Consider the following 26,663-nt stretch of genomic DNA (forward strand, 5'->3'; position numbering starts at 1 on the left):
TGTCATTCAAAAATACAGTCTGTTTCAACAGCGTCTGTCACAAACCTCCCAGCAGCAGTTCAATCATTTCAGGAATGTCAATTTATCCTTTGACCAGGTCACCAAAAGAAGATATCTACATGTCTTGAAGCTGCTGTATAAACTCAGCATCCTTTCAGTGCAGTATCAGGTACAAGTCACTTACTGACTTTCACTCTGACAAAGAAGACAGATATTTAGTGGTTAGAAAGGTTTCAGCTTCTGATCGACCAGCACATGCAGTCAGGGGAAGAGCTATTCCTGGGATGGTAACGGAGGTACATCAATTAGCCTCAATGTCTCTTGTCTATGGAGGGGGTCAGCAGCCAGGAATCCCGTTTCTCATCAGCGATCCCAGCTGGGAAGTCAGGGGGAGGGCAGGATGTGTCTCGGCTGTGACAGTCTCCATTGTCTCACAACATTCACCATCTGGCTGTCCACATGCTGAATGGGCACTCGAACAGTGTACTAGAAGTCAGTCAATGTCCACAGTCTGTCCTCCAGGTCAGTACCTTGAGGATTGTAGGGAAGTAAAAGGACAAAAGCTTGCACTTACGGAGTGCCTTAATATAGTAAAGCTTCCTGAGGTGTTTCATAGTGAAATAATCAGAAAAAAATGAATGAGACAGAGAAGAGATTAGAAGGGATTTACCAAAAATATGGCCAAAGAAGTGGATTCAACAGGCTCCAAATTGCAGAGAGAGAGAGGATGAAGCAAGGAATTCTAAAGATCCCTTAACACCCAAGGGGCACCTGTTGTAAGCACTGTTTACACTCTATCCCTCATACCTCTTCCCCACTTTCTTATCATACATTCATCCTTTGTAGATAATTAGTCCTCTCTCGAATGCTGCTATTGAACCTGCCTTCACCACACTCTCAGACAGAACGTTCCAGAGCCTAACCAGTCATTGTATGAAATATTTTTCCTCATATTCCTAATGTACCCTTTGCCAATCACCTTAAACTTCTGTCCCCTCATTCTTGATCCTTTCTGTGCAATATTACATGATTTAATAAACGTCTGACAAATGTCCTCTTAACCTTTCCAATGAGATCAGTTCTCTCCTCACCAATCCAACTCTGTGACGGAGATCTCTCATTCCTGGAGCCATTCTCGTGAATTTTTATTCCACTGTTGCTAATGTCTTCACCCTTCCTAAAGTGTGACGCCACACACAGGACATAGCATTCTCGCTGAGATTAAGCCAGTGTTTTATCCAGGTATAGGACAACTGTCTTGCTTTTGCACTCTGTACCCCTATTGATAAACCCTGGGTGCAAATGGTGTCAGTTGGTTTATTAAGTGCTCTTTCAAACTGCCCTCCCAACTTCCACGATTTTGTCCAGGCTGCACCCTTTTGGAAATATACCTTTGTTTTTCTATCTTCTTCAGATATCTCTGCATGAACTTTCTTCTCCCACCTCTCTGCCACTTCCACAACAGATAATAGACAAGAGAAAATAGGTGCTGGAGTAGGCCATTCGGCCCTTTGAGCCAGCACCACCATCCATTATGATCATGGCTGATCCTCCACAATCAGTATCCTGTTCCTGCCTTATCCCCATAACCCTTGATTCCATTATCTGTTAGAGCTCTATCCATTTCTTTCTTGGAAGTATCAAGAGAGTTGGCCTCCACTGCCTTCTGGGGCAGGGCAGAGCATTCCATATATCCACCACTCTGAAGAAGTTTTTCCTCAACTCTGTTCTAAATAGCCTACCCCTTATTTTTAAACTGTGTCCTCTGGTTCTGGACTCACCCATCAGCAGAAACATGCTAGATAATAAAATGTGAGGCTGGATGAACACAGCAGGCCCAGCAGCATCTCGGGAGCACAAAACGTCAGCTTTTGTGCTCCTGAGATGCAGCGGGGCCTGCTGTGTTCATCCAGCCTCACATTTTATTATCTTGGATTCTCCAGCATCTGCAGTTCCCATTATCACAGCAGAAACATGCTTCCTGCCTCCAAAGTGTCCAATCCCTTAATAATCTTATACGTCTCAATCAGATCCCCTCTCATCCTTCTAAACTCAAGTGTATACAAGCCCAGTCGCTCCAATCTTTCAACATATGATAGTACTGCCATTTCGGGAATTGACCTCATGAACCTACGCTGCACTCCCTCAATAGCCAGAATGTCCTTCCTCAAATTTGGAGACCAAAACTGCACACAATATTCCAAGTGCGGTCTCAGCAGAGCCCTGTGCAGCTACAGAAGGACCTCTTTTTGCTCCTATACTCAATTCCTCTTGTTATGAAGGCCAGCATGCTATTAGCTTTCTTCACTGCCTGATGTACCTGCGTGCTTGCTTTCACTGACTGATGTGCAAGAACACCTAGATCTTATTGTACTTCCCCTTTACCTAACTTGACTCCATTGAGATGGTAATCTGCCTTCCTGTTCTTGCCACCAAAGTGGATAACCACACATTTATCCGCATTAAACTGCATCTGCCATGCATCTGTCCACTCACCGAGCCTGTCCAAATCACCCTGTATTCTCATAATGTCCTCCTCGCATTTCACACTGCCACCCAGCTTTGTGTCATCGGCAAATTTGTGTCTTCAACATACCTATCTCCTTTTGATATTTTACACCAACCTCTGCAAAGTTCACAATATTTTCAACTTTGGTAATGTTCAAATGTTGTTATTGTGTCCTGTATAGCAAGATCATTAATTATAACTCAGGAACAGCTGTAATCTAACACAGGCCCCTGGACAGCTCCATTCTCAACCTTTCTCCAGCCTCAGAAACATTCATTCACCATTCCTCACTGTCGCTGGTCACTCAGCCCATTTTGTATCCATAAAGTTACTTTCCCTTTGACTGCATGATTTGTAACTTACCTCACAAATCTGGTGCACAGCATGTCTTCAAATGCCTTTTGAAGCCTATGTGCCTCACTTTAACAGTACTCCCCTCATCAAGCCTCTCTGTTACCTCAATAAATGACTTATTGAAGTAAGTTATACTGTTATTGTCCTTTGTTGATGTTTTTCATTTCGTTAATTAGCCCACATTTGCCCAAGTAATTTAATTTTGTCCTCAGTTATTGTTTCTAGAAGCTTTCCCATCACTTTGCTAAACTGAGTGGTACTTGGTGCATTTATCTTTACATCCTTGTTCGAATGAAGGTGTAATGTCTGAAATTCTCTCCTTCTCCTGATCCACTCCCAATTCTCAGGAAAACAGGAAAATTATGGCAAGTGCCTCCACCATTCCCATTCCAGCCAAATAATCTCCACATTAAAGGTAGCCAGTTGCTCATTTACCATTTTGCCAGGGAGCTTTTTACTGCAGTTTATCTGGCCAGATCCATTCTTGTCTTGTTGCATATCATGTTGCCCGATTCATAATTTTTATTCTGAATTGGTCATTGTCTTCTCTATTGTGACACTTAAAGCTTTTGATTCAATGAACACTGTCTCCAAACGTACCCTGACTGACACATGAATCTATTCAGTGACATCCCTGACCCTGACATCAGGGAAGTAACATGCCATCTTGGAGCTGCATCTCTGATCTCCGATAGAAATGTCTGTCATTGGTTTCCAGAACTAGCAAGTCCCTGTTGCTGTGTTTTGGTACACAGCACAGCCAGCTGTGGTGCCATGCAGTCCCCAGATCACCCATCACTTCCAACATTCAGACCTCAATACTGGAGACTGAGATACATTTAAGGGTCCTGCACTATCCTCCTTCCTGATACTTTTTAAAGCCACCGGTGAACAGCCCGGCTCTAAGTTTAATGCAGTGGGCCCTTTATTTGTAAAGTGAGCCAGCTGTCAGGAGTTGGTAAGGGGTAGAATCAGACCCTGGACTGATGTAAAGTATAGTTATATCCTCTTCAGGTGACAGATATTTGACCGATACTATGGGGAATGTTTGTACTCTGCTGTCTGGGAGGACGACTATCCTGAGTGTGGAGAGGGAGTGGAAATGAGTCTCTACAGACCAGAGTTCCCCCAGATAATCACGCCTTGATGTATTAACGATGTAACACAGTGTGGAGCTGGATGAACACAGCAGACCAGGCAGTATCAGAGGAGCAGGAAAGCAGACTTTTCAGGTCAGGGCCCTTCTTTAGAAATGGGGGAGGGAATGGGGCTCTGAAATAAATAGAGAGATGGGGACGGTGATAGTGGAGCGGATAGGTGGAGAGAAGACGGACAGGTCAAGGAGGCGGGTATGAAATGGTAAAAGTGAGTGTAGGTAGCATTGGTGGGGATTGGTCAGTGAGGTGGGAGGAGCGGATAGGTGGGAGAGAAGATGGACAAGTCAATGAGGTGGGGATGGGGGGAGTGTTGGTCTTGGGATGAGGTCCGGGGTGGGGAGATTTTGAAGCTAATAAAGCCCACATTGAGACCATTGGGTTGTAGGCTTGTAAGGGTGCTGCATCTCATATTCCGCCTTGGAAATCTACAACTGAGTGGTCAAATGTGGACTTTCCTAGATTCAAAATCTCCCCACCCCGACCTCATCCCAAAACCAGCCCCTCCCTTTCATCCCTGCCTCATTGACAGGTCTGTCTTCTCTCCCACCTATCCGCTCCTCCCACCTCACTGACCAATCCCCACCACTGCCTACCTATGCTCACCTTTACGAGATTCATCCCCGCCTCCTTTACCTGTCCGTCTTCTCTTCCACTTATCCACTCCACTATCTACCTACTATCACAGCCCTCCCACTCCCTATTTATTTCAGAGCCCCCTTCCCTTCCCCCATTTCTAAAGAAAGGTCCTGACCCGAAACATCAGCTTTGCCGCTCCTCTGATGTTGCCTGGCCTGCTGTGTTCCTCCAGCTCCACACTATTATTTCAGACTCCAGCATTGGAAGTTCATACAGTCTCTCTGTTAATGCTGTGATCTGTTCATCTTTCACTCTCCCAACATTTATTTCATATCCCGTGAAAGATCATGAATCACTTTCAAATGTTTTCTTATTTTAGTTGATTCAGAGTTTGGTACAAGTTGAATACTATTTATCTGCTTATTGAATCTTCTGAACAGGTTTATAACTCATGATAAATTAACAGTTTAGCTTGAGCCAAACCATCTAACTTCTAAGCACAGTGTGTTCTTCTTCACTGAGACACACAGAATCTTACAGTAACAGTTCTGGCCACTGTTGGTCAATGTCACTGTGAATGGGATACGTTCTCATAGATAGAACATAGAACATAGAGCAGTACAGCACAGAACAGGCCCTTCAGCCCACAATGTTGTGCCGACCATTGATCCTCATGTATGCACCCTCAAATTTCTGTGACCATAGACATGTCCAGCAGTCTCTTAAATGACCCCAATGACCTTGCTTCCACAACTGCTGCTGGCAACGCATTCCATGCTCTCACAACTCTCTGCGTAAAGAACCTGCCTCTGACATCCCCTCGATACTTTCCACCAACCAGCTTAAAACTATGACCCCTCGTGCTAGCCATTTCTGCCCTGGGAAATAGTCTCTGGCTATCAACTCTATCTATGCCTCTCATTATCTTGTATACCTCAATTAGGTCCCCTCTCCTCCTCCTTTTCTCCAATGAAAAGAGACCGAGCTCAGTCAACCTCTGTTCATAAGATAAGCCCTCCAGTCCAGGCAGCATCCTGGTAAACCTCCTCTGAACCCTCTCCAAAGCATCCACATCTTTCCTATAATAGGGCGCCCAGAACTGGACGCAGTATTCCAAGTGCGGTCTAACCAAAGTTTTATAGAGCTGCAACAAGATCTCACGACTCTTAAACTCAATCCCCCTGTTAATGTAAGCCAAAACACCATATGCTTTCTTAACAACCCTGTCCACTTGGGAGGCCATTTTAAGGGATCTATGTATCTGCACACCAAGATCCCTCTGTTCCTCCACGCTGCCAAGAATCCTATCCTTAATCCTGTACTCAGCTTTCAAATTCAACCTTCCAAAATGCATCACCTCGCATTTATCCAGGTTGAACTCCATCTGCCACCTCTCGGCCCATCTCTGCATCCTGTCAATGTCCCGCTGCAGCCTACAACAGCCCTCTACACTGTCAACGACACCTCCGACCTTTGTGTCGTCTGCAAACTTGCTGACCCATCCTTCAATTCCCTCGTCCAAGTCATTAATAAAAATTACAAACAGTAGAGGCCCAAGGACAGAGCCCTGTGGAACTCCACTCACCACTGACTTCCAGGCAGAATATTTTCCTTCTACTACCACTCGCTGTCTTCTGTTGGCCAGCCAATTCTGTATCCAAGCAGCTAAGTTCCCCTGTATCCCATTCCTCCTGACCTTCTGAATGAGCCTACCATGGGGAACCTTATCAAATGCCTTACTGAAGTCCATATACACCACATCCACAGCTCGACCCTCATCAACCTTTCTAGTCACATCCTCAAAAAACTCGATAAGGTTTGTAAGGCATGACCTACCCCTCACAAAGCCGTGTTGACTGTATTTGATCAAGCCATGCTCTTCCAGATGGTCATAAATCTTATCCCTCAGAATCCTTTCTAACACCTTGCAGACGACAGACGTGAGACTTACCGGTCTATAATTGCCGGGGATTTCCCTATTTCCTTTCTTGAAGAGAGGAATTACATTTGCCTCTCTCCAGTCCTCAGGTACGACTCCAGTGGAGAGCGAGGATGCAAAGATCTTCGCAAGTGGCGAAGCAATTGCATTTCTCGCTTCCCAAAGCAGCCGAGGACAAATCTGATCCGGGCCTGGCGACTTGTCAATCTTAATGTTTGACAAAATTTTCAGCACATCAGCTTCCTCTATCTCTATCCATTCCAGCATGCACACCTGCTCTTCAAAGGTTTCATTCACTACAAAGTTGGTTTCTTTCGTAAAGACAGAAGCAAAAAACTCATTTAGGGCTTCCCCTACCTCCTCAGGCTCCACACACAAGTTCCCTATGCTATCCCTGATCGGCCCTACTCTTTCTTTGACCATTCTCTTATTCCTCACGTAAGTGTAAAATGCCTTTGTGTTTTCCCGGATTCCTTCTGCCAAGCCTTTCTCGTGCCCCCTCAAGTTTTGGATGTGAATGCAGAGGGTACAGTCTGTACGTTTGCAAATAGATGGTGTAGTGGACTGTATGACTGTAAAGATTATTGCAGAGTACAACTTGATTGGATGGACCAATAGGCCAAGAATTGGCAGGTGGAGTTTAATTTAGATAGATGCGAGTCATAGAAACATCTAGCATGGAAACAGAACCTTTGGTCCAACCGGTCCACGTCAAACACAGTCCCAAACTAAACTAGTCCCATCTACCTGCTGCTGGTCCATATCCCTGCATCCATTTACTTATCCAAATGTCTTTTAAATGTTGTCATTATACCCATATCTACCAATTCCTCAGGAAGGTCATTCCACACGTGACCAAACTTTATGTAAAAAAAATTGCCCCTCATGTTTTTTTTAAAATCTCTTTCCTCTCATCTTAAACATGGATCCCCTAGTCTTGAAATCCCCATCCTAGGGAAATGACACTACCATTAACTCTATCTATACCCCTCATTCTTTTACAAACTTCTATAAGGCTTCCTCTCAACCTCCTGTGCTCCAGTGAAAAAAGTCCCAGCCTACCCAGCCTTTCTTTATAACTCAAACATTCCATACCCAGCAACAGCCTGGTAGATCTCTTCTGAACCCTCTCCAGTTTAATAATACCCTTCCTGTAAATGCACAGCCAGAATTAGACACAGTGTTCCAGAATGGGCCTCACCAATGTCTTGTACAACCTCGACATGATAGCCCAACTTCTATACTTAAAGGACTGAGCAATGAAGGCAAGCGTGCCAAATGCCTTTTTAACCACTACAACTATATGTGTCACAAACTTTAAAGAACTATGTACCTGAACATTTAGATCTCTCTTCTACAACGCTACCCAAGGCCCTACTATTAGTTGTATAAGCCTACCCTTGTTTGTTGCGTTTTGGTAAGGCAAACTAGGGCAGGACTCGTGCAATTAATGGTAGGGCTCTGCGGGGTGCTGCCCACCAAAGAGACCTAGGGGTGTGGGTGCATAGTTCCTTGAAAGTGGATATGTGGGTAGAGAGGGTGGTGAAGAAGGCACATGCCTTCATTGGTCAGAACATTGAGCACAGCAATTGGGATGTTATGTTGCGGCTGTACAGGACATTGATGAGGTCGCGTTCAGAATACATTGTATAATCCTCATGGCCCTTCTATAGGAACGATGTTGTTAAACTCGAGAAGTTGCAAAAAGATTTACAAGAATGTTGCCAGGACCGGAAGGTTTGAGTTAGAGGGAGATGCTGAGGGTTGACCTTACGGACGTTTATAACATCACAATGGGCTTAAATAGGGTGAATACCCTTGGACTTTCTCCTAGGGTGGAGGAGGATAAACGAGAGGGCATACATTTAAAATAACAGGAGAAACATTTAAAAAGAATCTGAGAGGTAACTTTTTCATAAAGACAGTGGTCTGTGTAAGGAAGAATCTGCCAGAGAAGGTGGTTGACATGAGTACAAGTACACCATTTTTTTTAGATTAGGTTAGATTCCCTACAGTGAGGAAACAGGTCCTTCAGCCCAATAAGTCCACACTGCCCCTTGAAGCATCCTACCCAGACCCATTCCCCTATAACCCACACATCCCTGAATACTACGGGCAATTTAACATAGCCGATCCACCTAACCTGCACAGGTTTGGACTGTGGGAGGAAACTGGAGCACCCGGAGGAAACCCACACAGACATGGGGAGAATGTGCAAACTCCTCACAGACAGTCGCCTGAAGCTGGAATCGAACCCAGGTCCCTGGTGCTGTGAGGCTGCAGTGCTAACCACTGAGCCACTGTGCCGCCCCATTTAAAAGGCTTCTCGACAGGTGTGTGAACATGAAGAGTTTAAAGGGATCTAGGTCACATTTAAGGTTTTAGCTAAGATTTGTAGCTTGGGTTATGGATGAAGTTGTTGAGTTGCTTGTCGAGCTGGCTTGTTTCCGTTCAGGCATTTCATCACCGGGCGAGGTAAAGTCACCAGTGAAGCCTCGGATGAAGCGATGTTGTTCTACAGGGCGGTGTGGTGGCTCAGTGGTTAGCATTGCAGCCTCACAGTGCCAGGGACCTGGGTTTGATATATGCCCTCTCATTTATCCTCCTCCACCCTAAGAGAAAGTCCAAGGATATTCACCCTATTTAAGCCCATTGTGATGTTATAAACGTCTATAAAGTCAACCCTCAGCATCTCCCTCTAACTCAAACCTTCCAGTCCTGGCAACATTCTTGTAAATCTTTTTTGCACCTTCTCGAGTTTAACAACATCCTTCCTATAGAAGGGCAATGAGAATTGTACACAGTATTCTGAACGCGGCCTCACCAATGTCCTGTACAGCCGCAACATAACATCCCAACTGCTGTGCTCAATATGCGGTTTCCTCCCACAGTCCAAAGATGTGCAGGGTAGGTGGATTGGCCATACTAAATTGCCCGTAGTGTTCAGGGGTGTGTGGGTCACAGGAGGATGGGTCTGGGCGGGATGCTGCAAGAGGCGGTGTGGAGCTGTTGGGCTGAAGGGCCTGTTCCCACACTGTAGGGAATCTAATCTAATCTACTCCGCTTGGAATTTATACTGTCCGGTCCATTATGGTGAGTAGTGCCATTTCTGGATTTGTTCTCTATGGGTTTGTATATGGGGTCTAATACTATATGTTTGTTGATTACACTATGAGTTGAGAACCATGCCTCTAGGAATTCCAACGTGTGTCTATGTTTTGCTTGGGTTACAATAGCTACAATGTCCCAGTTAAACTGATGGCCTTCATTGTCCAAGTGTACTGATATTAAGGTAAGTTCTGAGGAACGGTCACCGGACCTGAAACGTTAAGTCCGTTTTCTCCTTCACAGATGCTGCCAGCCCTGCTCAGCTTTTCCAGCAACTTTGTTTTTGTTAAAGAAAATTTGTTGTGTCGTTTTGCAGCGAGCTGATGTTCATGTATTTTGATGGGTAGTTTCCTTCCTGTCTGTCCGATGTAATGTTTATGACAATCATTGCATGGTATTTTGTAAAGTGCATTGGTTCTGCATGTGGTGGGAATGGGGTCTTTAATCCTTGAGAGTGTTTGTCGTAGAGTGGCTGTGGCCTTGTGTGCTACCATGATTCCTAGTGGTCATAGGAGTCTGGTCGTCAGTTCTGATCTGTTCTTGATATAGGTCAGTGTGGCCAGTGTGTTGGCGTGCTGTGTCCTCTTGTTGTTGTCTATTTAGTAGGCACCTGCAGATGAAGTTGCGGGGATATCTGTTCATAGTGAAGATTTTGTACAGATGCTGTACCTCTTTCCTGTGTAGTCTGGCGTGTTGCAGTGAGTGATAACTTGTGTAAATAGCTTTGTTTGTGGATGTTGGGGTGGTTGCTGTGGAAGTTGAGGATATGGTAACATAGTTTACCAACATAGTTTACAAAATACCATGCAATGACTGCCAGAAACATTACATCAGACAGACAGAAAGGAAACTAGCCATCAGAATACACGAATATCAGCTAGCAGCAAAATTATACGATGAACTTACCTTAATATCAGTACAGTTGGACAATGAAAGCTATCAGTTTAACTGGGACAATAATAGATTGGACAGAATAAATTCCAAGTGGAGGGGAACAACATCACTTCATCGGAGGTCTCACTGATGATGTTACCTAAGCAAATTGATAAAACGTCTGAATGCAAATAAGCCAGCTTGGTGAGCAAGTCAACAAACTCACCCACAATCCGAGCCACAAATATTTGCTAAAACCATAAACACCTACAGGTGTAACACGCTAAAAACTGCCCATCATTGGGAAACCTTCACCAACAACTGAGCCTACCTGCAAACAAGCTCACTTTCACCACAAAGGTCTTAGGAATCAGGTACTGCCTCGCAGCATGAGGTACAAACCTCCACTCAACAACCCACAGGCGCAAAAATAGCTGAACAGAGTGGACGCAGAATGTGACAAGTCATGATTAATGATGCCCATAACTGACTCTACAAGTATGAACGGGAAATTTCACACCAAAAATGACAGTACCTAAACACCACAAACCAGCAATGTACTACAATCCGACAACAGCACCATCAATCAACACAGGAGCAAAACTCAGAAGAGACACAAGCTACAGAAGAAACTCACCAAACTGATCAACCACAAAGACAAGGACAACTACAAACGGAACACATGGATAAGAAACCCATCCAGCAGACAACTCACAGAACCCGAAAAAGCTGTCCTATTATCGGACTAAGCTATCACCATAATGATGCGAACAGAACAGACTTTATGGCTGCCCTGGAAACTACATTAAAAGACAACAAACACACAGACAGAACACAAGAAACCATCCAGAAAACTATAATCCTGAGACTAAACTGAAGGAATGAATGCAATATCCTGAACACATCGGAGAGAAAAGCATTACATAAACTCAAGAAAGACAAGAACATTATAATCTTACGAGCAGACAAAGGGCACTGTCATTATGAACGAACTGGACGACATTGAGAAAGATAACAAAATGTGAGGCTGGATGAACACAGCAGGCCCAGCAGGATCTCAGGGGCACAAAAGCTGATGTTTCGGGCCTAGACCCTTCATCAGAGAGGGGGATGGGGTGAGGGTTTTGGAATAAATAGGGAGAGAGGGGGAGGCGGACCGAAGATGGAGAGAAAAGAAGATAGGTGGAGAAGAGAGTATAGGTGGGGAGGTAGGGAGGGGATAGGTCAGTCCAGGGAAGGCGGACAGGTCAAGGAGGTGGGATGAGGTTAGTAGGTAGGAGATGGAGGTGCGGCTTGGGGTGGGAGGAAGGGATGGGTGAGAGGAAGAACAGGTTAGGGAGGCAGAGACAGGTTGGACTGGTTTTGGGATGCAGTGGGTGGAGGGGAAGAGCTGGGGCCGGTTGTGTGGTGCAGTGGGGGGAGGGGACGAACTGGGCTAGTTTTGGGAAGCGGTGGGGGAAGGGGAGATTTTGAAGCTGGTGAAGTCCACATTGATACCATTGGGCTGCAGGGTTCCCAAGCGGAATATGAGTTGCTGTTCCTGCAACCTTCGGGTGGCATCATTGTGGCACTGCAGGAGGCCCATGATGGACATGTCATCGAAAGAATGGGAGTGGGAGTGGAAATGGTTTGCGACTGGGAGGTGCAGTTGTTTATTGCGAACCGAGCGGAGGTGTTCTGCAAAGCGGTCCCCAAGCCTCCGCTTGGTTTCCCCAATGTAGAGGAAGCCACACCGGGTACAGTGGATGCAGTATACCACATTGGCAGATGTGCAGGTGAACCTCTGCTTAATGTGGAAAGTCATCTTGGGCCTGGGATAGGGGTGAGGGAGGAGGTGTGGGGGCAAGTGTAGCATTTCCTGCGGTTGCAGGGGAAGGTGCCGGGTGTGGTGGGGTTGGAGGGCAGTGTGGAGCGAACAAAGGAGTCACAGAGAGAGTGGTCTCTCTGGAAAGCAGACACGGGTGGGGATGGAAAAATGTCTTGGGTGGTGGGGTCGGATTGTAGATAGCGGAAGTGTCAGAGGATGATGCATTGTATCCGGAGGTTGGTGGGGTAGTGTGTGAGAATGAGGGGGATCCTCTTTGGGTGGTTGTGGCGGGGGCGGGGTGTGAGGGATGTGTTGCGGGAAATGCGGGAGACTCAGTCAAGGGCGTTCTCGACCACTGTGGGGGGAAAGTTGCGGTCCTTGAAGAACTTGGACATCTGGGATGTGCGGGAGTGGAATGCCTCATCGTGGGAGCAGATGCGGCGGAGGCGGAGGAATTGGGAATAGGGGATGGAATTTTTGCAGGAGGGTGGGTGGGAGGAGGTGTATTCTAGGTAGCTGTGGGAGTCGGTGGGCTTGAAATGGACATCAGTTACAAGCTGGTTGCCTGAGATGGAGACTGAGAGATCCAGGAAGGTGAGGGATGTGCTGGAGATGGCCCAGGTGAACTGAAGGTTGGGGTGGAAGGTGTTGGTGAAGTGGATGAACTGTTCGAGCTCCTCTGGGGAGCAAGAGGCGACACCGATACTGTCATCAATGTAACGGAGGAAGAGGTGGTGTTTGGGGCCTTTGTAGGTGCGGAAGAGGGACTGTTCCACGTACCCTACAAAGAGGCAGGCATAGCTGGGGCCCATGCGGGTGCCCATGGCCACCCCCTTAGTCTGTAGGAAGTGGGAGGAATCGAAAGAGAAGTTGTTGAGGGTGAGGACGAGTTCGGCTAGGCGGATGAGGGTGTCGGTGGAGGGGGACTGGTCAGGCCTGCGGGACAGGAAGAAGCGGAGGGCCTTGAGGCCATCTGCATGCGGAATGCAGGTGTATAGGGACTGGATGTCCATTGTGATAATGAGGTGTTGGGGACCAGGGAATAGGAAGTCCTGGAGGAGGTGGAGGGCGTGGGTGGTGTCACGGACGTAGGTAGGGAGTTCCTGGACCAAAGGGGAGAAAATGGAGTCCAGATAGGTGGAGATGAGTTCGGTGGGGCAGGAGCAGGCTGAGATGATGGGTCGACCAGGACAGGCAGGAAAGTACAGGTATTGCTCATAGACATAAACACTTACCAACAGGTGGTGATGAACCCAACACAGCAACTAGGTAATAGGAATACCCAGACATTGAAGAGACCAAAGGATGCAGGACATATAACCAAGAATACATGAGAATGAAACCAGAAGCCATGAACACCCACTGCTTCTGTGGACTTCCTGAAGTATACAAACTAGACATACCTGTCAGATCCATTGTCTCCCTACAGGGCATATCTTCACACAAGTGCCTCCAACAGAGACTAAAACACCCAGTCGATGGATCACCCAATTGCTTCCACTCAACCCAAGAATTTCTTAATACCCTCAAGAACAAAAAAATCAGCGACGACGAAATTGGGGTATCTTTAGATGTCACAGCATTATTCACATCAATTGACATCCCACTAGCTGAAGAAACACTGGCCACATTACTAGAGAAAGCAGGAATGCAGATCAGTAGCTCCATGATAACATGCTCAAACTACAAGACTTGTGCCTCACCTTGTCTTTAATGGTGAGTATACAAACAGATCAATGCCATACCAGGACTCAGGATTCATCACAGAGGCAGTCATAGAAAGACGAGAACACACTAGCCCCCACCAAGATTCCGATGAAGGGTCTAGGCCCGAAATGTCAGCTTTTGTGCTCATGAGGTGCTTCTTGGCCTGCTGTGTTCTTCCAGCTTCACACTTAGGATGGTGAAGGCATTTAGCTTGCTGGCATTCATTGGTCGAGGCATTGAGTATAGGAGTTGGACGTTATGTTACAGCTGTACAAATCGTTGGTCAGGCCACACTTGGAGTATTGTGTACAGTTTTAGTCACCCAACCTGATCGACTGTGTTCGTTACTCCCAGTATGGTCTCCTCTATTCTGGGGAGACCAAACGCAGACTTGAGGTCTGGTTTGTGGACCATCTGCACTCTGCATGCATCTACCAGCCCAACCTTCTGGTTGTCATCCATTTTCCATCTGATCACATGTCCATCCTCAGCCTCCTCCACTGTCACAGTGAGGCCAAACGTAATCTGGAGGAACAACACCTGATATTTTGCCTTGGAATCTTACAGCCTGATGGCCTTAACACTGACTTCACCGGCTTCAAATTCTTTCACTCCTCTAAATCTGCTGTTTTCACTTCATAGAATCCCTGCAATGTGGAAGCAGGCCATTTGGCCCATCCATTCTACACTGACCCTCTGAAGAACCTTTCACACAGACTTAGCCCCCTATTTGTAACCCTGCATTTCCCACGGCTACATCACCTCGACATTATGGATAATTTAGCATAGTCAATCCACCTAACCTGCTCATCTTTGGACTGAGAGAGGAAATCAGAGCACGCACAGGAAACTCACACAGACACAAGGAGAATGTGCAAATTCCACACAGTTGCCCAAGTGCGGAATCAAACCCAGGTCCCTGGCACTTGGAGGCAACAGTGTTAACCACTCAGCCGCCATGCTATCACTTGCTTCCCCAAAATACCAAACCTTGACCTCTCAGTCCATGTAAACAAGTGACCCATCTCCAGCCTCCCTTACCCAAGTTCTTCAACACAATGTCATCTCTAAATCGTGAAGGGGGACATATGTCAAGTTGGGGGAGGGAGGTGCAGAGCGATATGTCATTGGAAATGGTGAGTCATTGGGCAGGGGTGGAAAGGATTGCGGAGAGATCTGCTGCACAGTGACAGATCATTCCACAAATTGTTTGGCCAATCACAAAGTCAATGTCAAAGTGACTACACATACATGTGTTCCCCAAACACAGTCACTCTCACAGCCCTCTGTCTCCTTTACTCGTCACCGATGTACATGTGCTGATCTCACCACTGCATGTTATTGCTGCCAAAGATGTTGTTGGTCTTCCTCTTCTGATCTGCTGTCAAACACGTCTGAGGATATATTCCACACTGAGTGCTTCTGAAGATGAAGAATGCTATTCCCACACTAGGAATCTCTGTCAAACATTTACCGGGGAATTGACACAGCAACTGTAATAAATGAGGTTTTATTCAGATGGGTCAATGACAAATTTAAATCCCCGCCTGATTTGGTGCTCAATCACCTCCTTTTCACTGGTCAGTTTCCCAAGCTTCAAGAAACTCATGTTCCTCCAGTAGATAACAAAGTGTGAAGCTGGATGAACACAGCAGGCCCAGCAGCATCTCAGGAGCACAAAAGCTGACGTTTCGGGCCGAGACCCTTCATCAGCTCTTCCTCCAGTAGAATTTGGATTGGCTGTGAGAGACGTCAATCAGAGAGCCCACCCACTCTGCCCATTCTATCCTCTTCCTTTTCCAGAGCTGGTTCACTTCCTATAGGGACTGAAAACCAAGTGAGGAGATGGTGAGTGAAGGAGCAGCTTTTATACAAATTGTATCCCATAATATCCACACCAATCTTCAGGCAGTCTGACTATCCTGTGGGTAATCAGGGGTGGAAATGTCCCTTATGCTGTGTGAGAAGATCCAGCTGAGAGAGCTGTTTACTCGGTGCTTTGTGCTGAGCTGTTTGACTGGAGCTGTGTGTTGGATATTGAGTGTGTTTATTGGAAACATTTCCCTCCTGATTTTCAGCCTGAGTTTTGTTGATGGTTCATTCCTGAATATGAGAGGGGGAGGTGTAAGTATATGGGAGATGCATAGTATTTGAGGGTTTTTACTAATATCTTTTTGTTGAGTTTTGTGTGTGTGTGTTGGGAACCGGTTATTATCCTGGAGACTGGGAATGGTCAGTTCTGTATGTGGATATTGGGACTTGATTATATTCCTACGGACAGTAATTTATGCAAACTGAGGAACTGTTTCCACATTGGACTTGCAGTAATGAGGGAATATTGCCTTGTTGGGTGGCAATACATAGTGGCAGCGTTCTATACCCTCGAGTATATTCCATCACTCGGTGAGATCATGGCTTATCTGTGATCAGTCTTCATATTCTGTCTCTGATGTCCCTTCAAACCGCTGCGGAACAAAAATCTTGAGTGAAAACTAGCAATTGCTCTCTCATTTGACTGTAATTAGTGGAAGCGAGTCTATTCTTCCACCGTTTATGTTTCTGCATTTTACTTCTGAAAGGTCTGTCTCTAGTTTGTCCTGGACTCCCCAACCAGTGAAAATAAATTCACAACTTTAACACTTAAACAAATCAATTGTAAATTTTTAATAACTCTGACTAATAGAACCTGTTTGATCTCTCCTCATAATTTAAACCTTGCAGTCCAGGGATTATTCCACTAAATCTACACTGCATTCCCGCCATAGTATTTTCCTTCTAATTTTGGCTTTTATTGTGATTGTTCATCATTTTTTGCTCAGGCAGTTCAGAGTCAACCATGTTGTGTAGGACCGGAGTCACATGCATACCAGACCAGACAGTTAGATGATGCCCTACAGCGTGGAAACAGGCCCTTCGGCCCAACAAGTCCACAACGCCCTTTGAAGCATCCCATCCAGGCTCATGCCCCCATAACCCTGAACACTACGGGCAATTTAGCATGTCCAATCCACCTAGCCTGCACATCTTTGGACTGTGGGAGGAAACCGGAGCACCCGGAGGAAACCCACGCAGACACGGGGAGAATGTGCAAACTCCACACAGACAGTCGCCTGAGGTGGGAATCGAACCCGGGTCCTTGGCGCTGTGAGGCTGCAGTGCTAACCACTGAGCCACCGTGCCGCCCCTTCTAACAAGATCTCTTCCTTGAAGGACAGCGTTTTAGTATTTGGGACAATAAGAAAGTTTTCACATTTATATCTGGATTCTATTCACCTAATAGCCATATTTATTAAATTCCCCTTCACAGCATAGAGTGGTTGATTGAAGGCACAGATGCCTTCAAGGGGAAGCTAGATAAAGACATGAGGGTGAAAGGAGCAGAAGCATCTGCTGATGGGGTGAGATGAAGAGGGTGAGAGGAGGCCTTTGTGGAAGATAAATGTCAGCATGAACTAGTTTGGCTGAATAGACTGTTTGAAATGTAATTCTATGTATGTAACTTTCTGTGGTTAAATTTGAACTCTCAATCTCTGGGTTGTTAGTCCAGCACCAGAGGAGTTCAGCTGCTAAACCTGGAGTCAAATTTATTGAAATGTTTTTTAATGCCTTCTTCAGAGATTTTAGCTGAAGGTCTCAGCCTTTCCAAAAGACCTGGGCTTCGAATCGATGGCTTTTGACCAGAGCTGTGGTTGAGGGCTTTCTATTATTATTTCCTTTCCTTAGGGCAGCACGGTGGCTCAGTGGTTAGCTCTGCAGCCTCACAGCGCCAGGGACCCGGAGTCGATTCCAGCCTCGCGCAATTGTCTGTGTGAAGTTTGCTCATTCTCCCTGTGTCTCCGTGGGTTTTTTTTCCTGGGTGCTCCGGTTTCCTCGCACAGTCCAAAGACGTGCAGGCTGGGTAGATTGGCCATGCTAAATTACCCGTAGTGTTCAGGGGTGTGTGTGGGTTATAGGGGGATGGGTCTGGGTGGGATGCTGCAAGGGGCAGTGTGGACTTGTTGGACTGAAGGACCTGTTTCCACACTAGGGAATCTAATCTCTAATCTAATTTGTATCTATTAAAAGAAACAGATCCTCACAAACACTAATTTTAAAATGAAATAAGCTCATAGTAAATTGGTAACCCATTTTATACTCCACCGACTGTCTTTTTCATTACCCTGGTGGTGCTTGGGAGATGGGGTTCAAGCAGAGAAAAGAAAGTAGTCATGGTGACTGGTCCTGGCCACTATCCAGTGTGCCTGCTGGAAACACAGTGTCTGTGAAAGTCAAGTGAGGAAAATGAAACAACTTGTATTCCCCCACACAGGGGAACAGCAGACTGGCACTCACTGTGCAACAGTCTTGTACTGAGGAGTCAGCCCCTTCAGCAAAGAAGACAGAGTTGGAAGAAATCATGTTTCCTTTTCCTGTTTTTCAGGAGGGTTACACCATACTACACCGAAGAATACAGAGAGAATAGATACCACAGATAGATCCTGACCATCACAGCACAACTGTGGGAAGACATCCAACCACTTCACACGTTGTTTAGCACAGAAGGTTGGGTAGTGAAACCATCATCTGGAAATCAGTTTGATCTGGGGAACTTTAACATATCATCAGATCTGAAACTGCTCAGTTGTGTGCAGCCTTTCTGAAGGTTTGGCCGTCGGTGATCAGTCAGGGTGAGGCTGGGAAAAAGTGTAAGCAGCTTCAAGTGTGTTGACAGCTACAATCATTCTTTCAGCCTCATGAACCACTGACTCATTCATAGAAGTGAGAGGCTGTTCAAGTGAGGGCTGTGTGAGAGGAAAGCTCACAAACTGGTGAGATCTCTTCCACACAACATATATCCATTGTAAATCTGTTTTCATGGAAGAGAAAGTTTCAACTGAGATGTGCAATCAAACTTTGGCAAAGTCATCGATGCTGATGAATCAGCAACGCATGCACACTCGGGAGAAGCCATTCAAAGGCGAGATATTCAAACAGGGTTTTAGAGGGCGATCAGACCTGGTGAAGTATCAGCACTTTCGCACAGGGAAAAGGGCATTCACATGTGACATGTGTGAAAAATCTACTTCCTCATCATCAGAACTCCGCATACACCAGCGTATTCACACAGGGGAGAAACCATTCACGTGTGAAATGTGTAACAAATCATTCTCGTCATCATCAAACCTCCGCAAACACCAACGCATTCACAAAGGAGAGAAACCATTTCAGTGTGAGGTGTGTGACAAATCATTCACACACTCAGGAACTCTACGCAGACACCAACGTATTCACACAGGAGAGAAGCTGTTTAAGTGCGAGGTGTGTTGCAAATCATTCTCCAATTCATCAAGACTCCTGCTGCATCATAGGATTCACACAGGAGACAAGCCATTCACATGTGAAGTCTGTGATAAATCATTCTCAGACTCATCGAACCTCCGCAGGCATCAAAGCATCCACACTGGGGAGAAACCATTTCGGTGTGAGGTGTGTGACAAATCATTTCCCAGTTCATCAAGACTCCTGCTCCATCAAAGCACTCATACGGGAGATAAACTGTTCACTTGTAAGGTGTGTTACAAATCATTCTCCCAGTCTTCAAGCCTACACACGCATCAACGCATCCACACAGGTGAGAAACCGTTCACATGTGATGTGTGTATCAAATCATTCTCAAATTCATCAACTCTCCGCAGACACCAACGCACTCACACAGGGGAGAAACCATTTACATGTGAAGTGTGTGATAAATCGTTCTCAAGGTCCTGGAACCTCCTGCTCCATCAGAAGATCCACATAGGAGAGTAACACTCAAGTATGAGGTTTGTCATTAACCTTTTGTGGTGTCTTCAACCACTGGGTAATCCATAGTATTCACACATGGGAGAAAATCCTTCAAGTGCAATTTTGTGACTGTCTTTATACGTTGTGGTTCAACCAGACACTCAGAGGGGAGAAAGAACTCACTCCAAAAGGCTATCATAAAACATTTACACAGTTGTTGGATTGCTTGGAACTTTGGACCTTTTCAAACATCAATGAATCCACATGGTACACCAAATGTTTCCAGTGTGATGTGTGTCAGGATTCTTCCGCATCCTTCTCTCTCATGAGATACAAACTTCTCCATACAGACTCTGGACCTGCTTCCACTGCACGGAGTTGTCTGTTTTGTTTATCCTCCAGTGTTCACAGAGCGGAGCGGTCATTCCAAAACTCTCCTGCCATCAGTCCAATCATTTCAAGGTTAATTTAACCTTTGAGCAAATCACCAAACATCACCAAAAGAAGGTTCTTGCAGAGGATCACTTCAGTTGTAATGTTTGCAATAAGCTCACACTGCAGGGTGTTCAGTGGGACTGGGACACAGAACAAGAAGCAGCTTTCACTCCCATCAAACACCTAGTGATGACATCACCAGTGCTGAGGGATTATGATGTCAGCAATGGAGCCACCCTGCAGTGTGATGTCAGTGACACAGGACTTGGAGTAATCCCCATGCAGTGAGGGCAACCCGTTGGGTTTGTATCCAGTTAACACAGACTGAACAACACTGTACACTGATGGAGAAAGTGAGCTTGGTCATTGTCTTTAGATTTTAAGCATTTTAACCAATATCTCTTTGCTGGAGAGAATATAATGGTGGAGCCTGACCATAAGCCTTTTCAAAGCATCTTTGTTAAACCACATCTATCAGCTGTTCCTTCAGTTGTAGATACATCACTTAGAAATGAACCAAGAGAAGCAGATAAAAATCACTAACAAGCATTCAAGAGCTTCACTGCCTTTGAAGGAAGGTGATGCTGGTACAGAATGCTAAATCTTTCAGATTCAACAAGAAACAACAGAACAACATACTCTGCCAGACATCAATGCAGAAGAGTCACTGATGCAGATCCTCTGGTCCCTGCATCATCAGACACTGAACATCCAAATGTATATTTTAAGTTGTGACACAATGACTTCATGTAAATCGCCTGAAGGTTGCAACGTCTGACACTTACACGCTCTGATAAAAATGTCTGACTCTGAGTTAGATGCAAAAATTTGGGAGAATTTTGTCATATTTAACTGAACAATTACCCAGAAAATGTTAGTTAGGAAACTACCTAGTTTAAATCCTGGATAACAACACAACTGAATCCTCCAATCATCCACAATGATGTTCCAACTGCATCCTTCATCTCCCAAGTGTCCCCCACACACCAGGCAACCTCTCAAACCCTACCTGACTGCCTTCTCTATCAACCTGACTATCCCCCATCTATTCTCACCCATCCTAGTCTCAGACTCAATCAGATTAACCCCTGATTTTACAACTTCCTTACTGGCCAGTTGCGTTACCCAGTGAGTACTCTGCCAACTTAACAACACATAACTCCCATTCCTACTGAACTATCAGTCCACCCACTCACCATCTCATCACCTGCTATTTTACCTCACCATCGCTGACTGCCCACCCGTCTACTCACCCTGTCAGCTGACTCAGATGTTATCAACAGACCTTGTGTTCAAGTACACAGTTCTTTGAAGTTGGTGTCACCTGTAAACGGGGTGGTTAAGGAGGCGTTTGGCACACATTGTTATGTTGAGGTTGTACAAAACATTGGTGAGGCCTCGTCTGGAATACTGTGTCCCGTTCTAGTCTCCCTATTATGGGAAGGATATTAATAAGCTGGAGAAGGTTCAGAAGAGATTTACCAGGATGTTGCCAGGTTTGAGTTGTAAGGAAAGGCTGGATAGTTTGGGTCTGTTTTCACTGCAGGGTAGGAAGTTGAGGGGTGACCTTTTTGAGGTTTATAAAATCATAAAGGGTATAGATAAAGGAGGCAGTTAGTTCGGTGTCTTTTCCATCGGGTGAGGGATTTCCAGACTAGGAGGCATATTTTTAAGGTGAGAGGAGAAAGATTTTAAAAAGACATGATGGGCAACTTTAGTTTGTACACAGAGTGGTTCATGTGTGGAATGAACATCCACTGGAAATGGTGGATGCAGGTACAGTTACAACATTTGTATAAGTTCATGAAAAGAAATATCTGGAGGGATTTGAGCCAAGTCCAGGCTGGTGGGACTTGTTTAGTTTGGGATTACGGTCAGATGAACTGGTTGGATGAAAGGGTCTGTTTTCGTACCGTATGACTCTATGACTCATTTAGCAACCCACCCCCGCCACCCACTCACTAATATTCACACTGGACATTTACCTCACAGCATCTCGTGCAGTTAAAGTGGGTATGGTTTCTTTACTGAACGCTGTCACTACTCTGTGTGGATTCCTTCATTGGTTCTCCTCACTGCGCTCTTGCACGGATGCTCTTCACTGTTATATGGATAAATACCTGCACAAGGGAGATCTGCTGGTTGCTACACTGGAACACACTTTGAGGGAAGGTATTCTTTGATTCTTGGGGGCTACTGCTTAATTCTCACTTGCTGTTTTATGATTTGTTGCAGTTATATGTTAACATTTTGTTCTGTATTCATGTTGAAGTAGCGGTTCCTTGAAGTCAAACTGGAGGAGAATTAGAATAATTTATCAATATCCTCAACATTATTAATCCTATTAAACCTGAAGATGCAACATTCCTGGAAGCTATCAATTTTCTAGATACTGTAGTACTTAAATTGGCATAGGACAACATGTACAAGTTAACAACAAGTTTTTTCTCTGACTGTCATATACTTGGACAGACAAAAAGCCATTTAACATTAGCACACCTTCCAGAGACTAGTGAGGCTACAACTAATGTGTTTTAATTGGAAATGTAGAAAACTGGAACATTTTAACTGTCAGTTACTATTCTTTTCATTACATCACAAATCTCAATCTCAGATTTAAATGCATTAATTGCCACAGTATTCATTTAAATCATCTACTACTTTTCCCCGTAGCGCCTGAACATACGCAGTTGTAAGCTAGAGATTCCACATTTGTTTTTACATCTTTGTCATTAACTCAGTGATTTCAAGATTTCCTAGTTCACGGTCAGCTTTGTTTCTTCACTGACAGATTTGAAACTATTCTCTTTTCTTTGCTGCTTCTACCTCTGCCTTGCCTGTCTGCCTGTCTCTCTCTCTCCCTCAGAAGGGGAAATAAAAGCTGGCTCATGAGTGATTGAATAACAAATAAAAGAAGTCTCTCCATCTCTGCCCACTATCCCCACACTGTTCTCATCTCCCATTCTCACCTAGCCCCATTGTGGCCTCCCTCTAGTGCCAGCAAACCCCAGGCTCTGGCAGGCAGATGTCTGTCTTGAGAAAAGTCAAATTCTCATTTTTCCCTTTCACTACTGGCAAAACAGCAATTCTAATTCTAATTTCCTATCTTCATCCACATCTTCCAGCCTTGACTTTCTCCCCTGCTCTACTACCCCTTCTCTCGAACCTGCAGCCACATCTCCAGTTCCTGATCTGGGCATCTCCACTCCCATGGTCCCCCTGGCTTCATGCCATTACCATTACCCCTTTATACCTCCTGCTGAAACCCCCCCACACCCTCAACCACTTCCCCCTTCTCCTCCTGGTCCTCTGTTCTCTCATTCTCTGTCACTGTCGAAACCAGCCCCTTGGCTCGCATCACTCCCAGGCTGCCTGCTTTTCTAGTTCCCACTCCCAAGTTCATGACTCCCTATTCTCTGGCTCCCTGCAGCTCTTGTAGCTCCCAGCTACAAAGGCTCACAAGTGAAAGCGGCCAATGAGAAGTATTGTGAACAAGGCATCTAACAAGTCTGAACCAATTAAAGAGCAAATTCTACTTCAAAGACATTTTTTGATAAAATTTTTGAACAAGTTAATTTATAATCTGTAATGATTATAGACTGTAATGCACTGAATCTCCTTCAGTGACAGTTTAATGTCTTGTGACGTGCCGTGCAATGAATACTTTGCATTATTTCAAACTATTGCTGCCCAAAGAAGCTGTAGGATCTCACATTCCCCACCAAACCCCCATCTCAAAAGTGTTCTCTGTAACAATTATTGGCTGGATGAATGCATTGATGAGGTAAAGAACGGGTTGGCAGACAGGACGGAGAAAGTAGGAATAAACGTGTTCTTTTTAGAATGGCAGGCAGTGACGACTGGGGTACTGCAGGGTTCAGTGCTGGGACGCCAGCTGTTCACAATACATATTAACGATTTGGACAAAGGAATTGACACTAAGCTGAGTGGCAGTATGTGCCGTGAGGAGATGCTAAGAGGCTGCTGGATGACTTGAACAGGTTGAAAAATACCAATATCGTGGATAAATGTGAGGTTATCCACTCTGGTCACAAAAACAGGAAGGCAGATTATTATCTGAATGGTGGCAGTTTAGGAAAAGGTGAAGTGCAATGAGACCCGGGTGTGTGGTGGAACAGTCGCTGAAGGTTGACAGGTGCAGTTTGCAGTGAGGAAAGCTAATGGCATGCTGGCATTCATAGTGAGAGGATTTGAGTACAGGATCAGGGGTGGATTGCTGCAATTATTCTGGGCGTTGGTGCAACCACGCCTTGAATATTGTGTGCAGTTTTGGTCTCCTAGACTGAGGAAGGACATTCTTGCTGTTGAGGGAGTCCAGCGAAAGTTCATCAGACTGATTCCCGGAATGAAAGACTGGATTGACTAGGCTTGTACTCATAGGAATTTAGAAGAATGAGTGGAGTTCTCAAAGAAACATACAAAATCCTGATGGGGCTGGACAGGCTAGATTTGGGAAGAATGATATCCAGAATTGGGGTTTTGTCTGAGAATAAAGGGATAGGCAATTCAGGACTGAGATGAGAAAGAATTTCTTCACTCAGAGTTGTGAATCTGTGGAATTGTTGACCATAGAAAGCTGTTGGAGCCAGTTCGTTAGCTACATTCACGAAGCAGCTGGATATGTCCCTTATGGCCAAAGGGTTCACAGGGTATGAAGAGAAAACAGGAATGGGATACTGAAATTGCAGGGTCAGCCCTGATCATATTAAATGGTCGTGTCATTCAAATAGCCTGCATCTGCACCTATTTTTTATGTTTCTACCATTTATTTGCCAAGCCTAGTTACAACTGGAGAGGTTGGTGGTGAGCTGCCGTTACTCTGCTATTAGTAAATACTTCAGAGTTGATTAACAACAGACTCATCATTTAAGCAAATTCAAATGTTACGAGGCTCTGTGCAATTCACCCAAACAGAAAATTTCTTATAACTACTGTTAAAATGTTTTACATTGAGACAGTAATATCTCTAATTGAAGAATAAATATCAATGTTTAGAGACAAACAAAAAACTGCAAATGCTGGAATCCAAGGCAGACAAACAGGAACAAAACCAAAGTTGCTGGAAAAGTTCAGCAGGTCTGGCAGCATCTGTGAAGGGAAAAAAAACAATCTGATCACCATTGAGGGCTTACCATGGGAAGTTCTACTGCAAATCTTTTCCTACTTGGATATATCATCTTTGCTGTGTACAGGCTGTGTCAGCAAGTCCTTCTACCAGATAGCTAATGACAAGTAAGTGAACTAACTAAGTATTTTCTGCTGATTTAAGATTCTTGAAGCATTGTTTAGTCCGATTGGAGCAAACATTTAATTTAAATACAAAATCGTATATCGTACATTTTAAGCAGACTGCAGTACTGAAGTTCATCAGTTTATTTAAGCTAAATCTGAGGTATAATTTATTTTGGAGTTAGTGCTATTAAGAGGCTCAGAAATCAAGGGCATTATTTGCGTGTTGATTTTTTTGGTCTGTATTGCATACAGATAAACGTGGTTTGAGTGTTGAAGGGGCGACTGTGGAGGCAGAAAATGTAGAGGAAAGCCTAGAATGACACAGGGATGTTGGGAAAAGTACTAAAATTGACTCTTCGATTTTATTTTTTATAAAGGAAGAATTATGTCTGTTTGTTAGCATAGTAAATTGAGCCCTGAAATTACATCACTGGGCACTCTGAAGTTTTATTTTCATTGTAAATCCTCTTTGCTTGTTAATGTAAACAGACCAATGTCTCTGAGGCAGCAGAAAGAGTTTTATGAATATCATTCAAGCTTTTATATAGGAACAGCTCGGTGTAATTTTGAGGTCATTATGCCTTATTTTGCCGTATTCATTTCCAAATATTAGTTAAACTGAATTGACGTATTTAAAAACCTGCCTTTTAAAATATGAAAGAGGAATAATAAATATACATTGTTTTACATTTGTATCTTTTTCTAGTTTAATTTGGCACAGAATCTACTGCAGGTATTTCACATATAAGCGAAAGGCCTGGAAGCCCAAGGGTGTAGACATAGCTACTGAGAAACTAAGCAAAATTTCAATACAGGACTATCCCACAGGATTCTGGAAAAAAGAGTATATATGCAAATATGCAGGCCTGGGCACAAGAGGAGTGGGGCAGTTATTGAAACCCATCAATCGTTATACAGGATTGCCATCAAAGTACCAAGAAGCTGTGAAGTAAGAACTTTCTTTTCAATTTTTTGAGGAGACTTGGAAGTACATGTAAAGGGGCAATGAATTTAGTAATATTTGATCTTGAAAACATGGAGTTTACCAATTATCATTCTGATATGGTATTTATTTGCAGATTTCTTTGAATAAAAAATAATTTTATGAATGGGATGTGAATTAATTCTGTATTGATCCCTTGAGTGCTACAAACATTAAAGACATGTCTTTTAATATGTGAA

At 44.7% G+C, this 26,663-nt stretch overlaps 1 protein-coding gene across 3 annotated transcripts; it reads left to right on the forward strand.

The window, feature by feature from the left end:
• The first annotated feature begins 80 nt into the window (after positions 1-80).
• On the forward strand, positions 81-26,663 carry LOC125446440 (zinc finger protein 271-like). 3 transcript variants are annotated; one of them, XM_059639687.1, is made up of 3 exons: positions 81-169; positions 18,451-25,481; positions 26,188-26,663. In XM_059639687.1, the coding sequence occupies exon 2, from the start codon at positions 18,885-18,887 to the stop codon at positions 19,815-19,817; it is 933 nt and encodes a 310-aa protein (XP_059495670.1). In that variant the 5' UTR covers positions 81-169; positions 18,451-18,884; the 3' UTR covers positions 19,818-25,481; positions 26,188-26,663. The 3 variants fall into 3 exon arrangements, with proteins under 3 accessions (XP_059495670.1, XP_059495671.1, XP_059495669.1); XM_059639688.1 differs by lacking the exon at positions 81-169 and adding an exon at positions 13,391-14,039; XM_059639686.1 differs by lacking the exon at positions 81-169 and adding an exon at positions 15,857-15,878.

The sequence above is a fragment of the Stegostoma tigrinum genome, chromosome 34, assembly GCF_030684315.1.
Source record: "Stegostoma tigrinum isolate sSteTig4 chromosome 34, sSteTig4.hap1, whole genome shotgun sequence".
NCBI lineage: Eukaryota > Metazoa > Chordata > Chondrichthyes > Orectolobiformes > Stegostomatidae > Stegostoma > Stegostoma tigrinum.

Excerpts from the sequence above, each read along its gene's own strand:
- LOC125446440 (XM_059639687.1), top strand. The coding sequence starts at position 18,885 with ATGGAAGAGAAAGTTTCAACTGAGATGTGCAATCAAACTTTGGCAAAG.